Here is a 3700-nt window from a genome sequence, read left to right on the forward strand (position 1 = left end):
CCCTAAACTAATTAAATATTTGAGAATTAAGTAGAAACTAAACCATTAATTTATATGTTGCTAAATGATACAAAGTTGAGTGGTCATTGCATCTATGATCTAACCCTCCCGTAATTTTTTTCTGTTTTTTGTTTTTAAAGACCTACAATTTATTCTTTAAAACAAAACAATTAAGGAATATAAATATTGCGTTTCGCTATTCCATTTTAGGAGCTCAAGGACAAGATCGATCTCAGCAAAGAGTTTTTCATAGTTGGATTCATCATGTCATTTTCTTAATTTCTATGTATTTTTCTGCATAGCTTCATGAATAGCTAAGCATTTTACTAGAATTGTAAATCAGCTTTAGTGCGTATTGCGTAAACGTAATGGGAAAATTTAATTTTGACGGACATTAGATCATTCAGATCTGTTATTTTACTGAAACAAGATTATACTATTGTAGGAATAACAACACAAGAAGGGGTTTCCCCCCCCAAAAAAAAAAAAAAAAAAACACAATAAGGGATAAACAAACATAGGTGATAGGTGTGATAAGAGAAAGAACTCAAAATGAAAGAGCGGGTATCAAGTATAGGACAGGGGAGGGGAGGGGAAGGAGAAGAGCGGGAGAAGAAAATATGTTAAAAATATTTAGGGCTCGTTTGGTATGATGGATAAGCAAAAATAATTTTGGGATAAAAATTTAGTACCGCTTTATCTCATGTTTGGTTGGAATAAAAACTCGGGATAACTAATCCCGGAATTAGTTATCTCGGAATTATAGTGTTTTTTTTATCCCACATTGAGGGTGGAATAACAATCCCGGGATAATTTGTTTTCTAACCAAACGAGCCCTTAGAATGTTAGGAATGACAGAACAATCATACCAGCACTATTACATCGGATTCTATCAGAATTTTAAAGTTAAACGTGTTTGAGTGAGAGACGCACTAAAGTGATTGACCGCTTATGAAGTTCTTGTGTTATTCCTCTATTTGCTAAAAATTTGTTTGTTGATTGTAATATTTTCCTTTCAATTAGCGGTATATTAATTCGTTTTGGTTTACAATAGATCATCCAAATCCGTAATTTTACTGAAAAGAGATTATTTTATTGCGAGGCTAACGAAACAAAAAAAGGCAAACGAAGATAGGTGATAAACGTGATAAGAGAAGAAATGGAGATGGATAGCAAGTGTTAGCGATAGTATAGGGGACGGGAAAGGGGAGGACCGGGAGAAAAAAAGTGCTAAAATAATTTGGAGGATTATAAAGTACGGATGAGATCACACTAACACATTCAATCATCAAAACCTTAAATATACTTGCAATTTTAAAAATAAATTACATTTTTTTAAACAAAAAAACATGATTTTTTCACTTGCAAAAGATATGCTTTTCATAGCACACAATTTTGTATCATCACATACAAATTTTATACACATTCAATACTTATATATAAATAATTTACATTATTATCATCATAATTTAATTGATAATTTTATAAATTATATTATTATTTTATTATTCTAATTTTTAAGTTATCATATCAAATCGGAGTATAAATATTTACTCCTATATTTTTTGTAGGTTGAGTTAATTTGATTGGGAAAAATAAATTAAGCTTAAAAAAATCCCATGCCCACTATCATTCATCCCCATGCCCTGATCCCACCCACCACTTATTTTTTGATTTTTCACCCGGTGTTTAGTATTCATATTGAAGCTTGATTATATTTAAATTCGCTCCGTATAAGATTTTTATTCGAGAAAAGCGCTCCCTGTCAATTTTTTTTTTATATCCAAAATTCAACCTCGAAACATCTAATTAAGGGAGTGGCGCCATGGATTCGACCACATCCTTCCCACCCACCACTTACTATCTTTCCTCTGCTTTACCATGTCCAAACTCTATTCCTGACTCCACTCTCCTATCTTTGCTCTCCGCTTTCACTTCCACTCTCTCTCTAGAATTCCTTTCTCTCTCTACAAGATTCACCATGCTTGATGACTCTGTATCTACTGTTTATTCTTCAATCTGGACATCCATGAATAGCTGGTTCACTCCCACTATTCTTTTTGTTCTTCTCAATGTTATGATTGCTACCATTGCTTTTACTTCTTCCTTCGCTAACCAAAAACAAACTCATCCTAAACAACAACAAGAACAAGAACAAGAACAACAGCCTACTAAACTTGCTAGATCTCCTTCACTTCTTCAACGCATCAAATCCATAAATTTCTCAAATTACAGATCTCAAGAACACGTTAAAGATTACAACTTTGACCAAACCCATCATCAACAAGAAGAAGAAACCCCTTTTGAACCACCAACACATTACATTTTTGAACCAGCACCTGAACAAACTACCATAGAACCAGATACCAGTGCTCAGTATATTTTCAATCAAGAAAATATTCAAAAGCAGCAAACCCAGTACGATTTCCAACAAACCCATCAAGAAAATCTTCAAGAATCTCAGACCCAATACCTTTTTCAACACACCCACGAACAAAAACCTAAAAATGTAGATCAAGATTTCAACTTTAACCCAACCTATGAGCAAAAAAATGAAAATATGAACACCCATTTTGATTTTAAGCCAATCAACGAAGAAAATGAAGAAGAAGAAGAAGAAGAAGGAGGAGGTGAGTTTAAGAGCTTAGATGAAGTGTACAGTCAGTTAACCAGCGAACGCCACGTGTCAAGGAGCAGATCAGATACAAAGCCATATTCAGGTGAAGCTCAAGTGAAGTTACCAACAAAGATGAAGAAATCAGCAAGTATGAAATCACCATTTGCACATTTTGAAGAAGAAGCTATTGTTGAAGCAAGAAGACCAGCTACTACAAAGGAAAGGAGTGCTAATGAAGACAATGAAGTTGATGCTAAAGCTGATGATTTTATTAATAAGTTTAAGCAACAGTTGAAGTTGCAGAGGTTGGATTCTATTTTAAGGTACAAGGAGATGATTGGCAGAGGGAGTTAAAAGGTAAAATTCTCTGTTTTCTGAGGGGTTAATTTGAAGTTTTTGATTAGTTTTGGGGGCTGTTTGGAGAAATTGGAAAAAACTAAGATTGTGATGGGGATCTAATGAAAGTTCAAATGGGGGGTTATGTGGATGGGCATTTTAGTAATTTTACAACTACATTGCAAATGTATGGTTTGCAGTGTCTGAAAATGGGGCTCATTGTGTTGTTGGAGCTAATTTCAGTGTACTGTGAATTTAGTCCACATTTTAAACTCTCTGTTCAAATAGGTCATCTTTTTTTTAATTTCCTTCAACAAATGTCCTCAAAGAAAATCTCCAATCCTTTTTTTTTTTTTTTTTAATGTTTCTGATGTACTTTTCGCAATTTTATTATTTCTAATGACTGTTTATGGTGAAGAAAAGATCAAAAGACTGGCCCATCCATAGATTTTAGGGTCTGTATTTGTGTTAGTATCATATATATATATTTTCATTTTTTCAGTTGAGTCCAGTGCATTATCCCATCCATATTCCATATCCCATGTTACCTTTCTCTTTTTTCACAATGAATACATTTGTAAGTAGTTTAAGTTTTTTTTGATTGTGTCAAAAAATATTAAAATTGTCAGCCACTTAACAAGAAAGCAAGTGTCCACCCTAATCACGGGTTGATGAACTAGAGAAGATTGTAGATAATTTATTGTTTGTGAAATTGCAATAAAATTATGTAGACAACCTCTTGTTGAG

At 33.2% G+C, this 3700-nt stretch overlaps 1 protein-coding gene across 1 annotated transcript; it reads left to right on the forward strand.

Annotated features, from left to right (window-relative positions):
* The first annotated feature begins 1803 nt into the window (after window positions 1-1803).
* LOC132635907 (pathogen-associated molecular patterns-induced protein A70-like) lies at window positions 1804-3454 on the forward strand. The gene has a single exon (XM_060352506.1). It carries the CDS (start codon window positions 1826-1828, stop codon window positions 2969-2971), a length of 1146 nt encoding a protein of 381 aa, XP_060208489.1. The 5' UTR covers window positions 1804-1825; the 3' UTR covers window positions 2972-3454.
* Window positions 3455-3700: the final 246 nt, after the last annotated feature.

The sequence above is a fragment of the Lycium barbarum genome, chromosome 4 (assembly GCF_019175385.1).
Source record: "Lycium barbarum isolate Lr01 chromosome 4, ASM1917538v2, whole genome shotgun sequence".
NCBI classification, from domain to species: domain Eukaryota; kingdom Viridiplantae; phylum Streptophyta; class Magnoliopsida; order Solanales; family Solanaceae; genus Lycium; species Lycium barbarum.

Coding starts and splice junctions, on each gene's coding strand:
- LOC132635907 (XM_060352506.1), top strand. CDS start 1,826: ATGGATTCGACCACATCCTTCCCACCCACCACTTACTATCTTTCCTCT.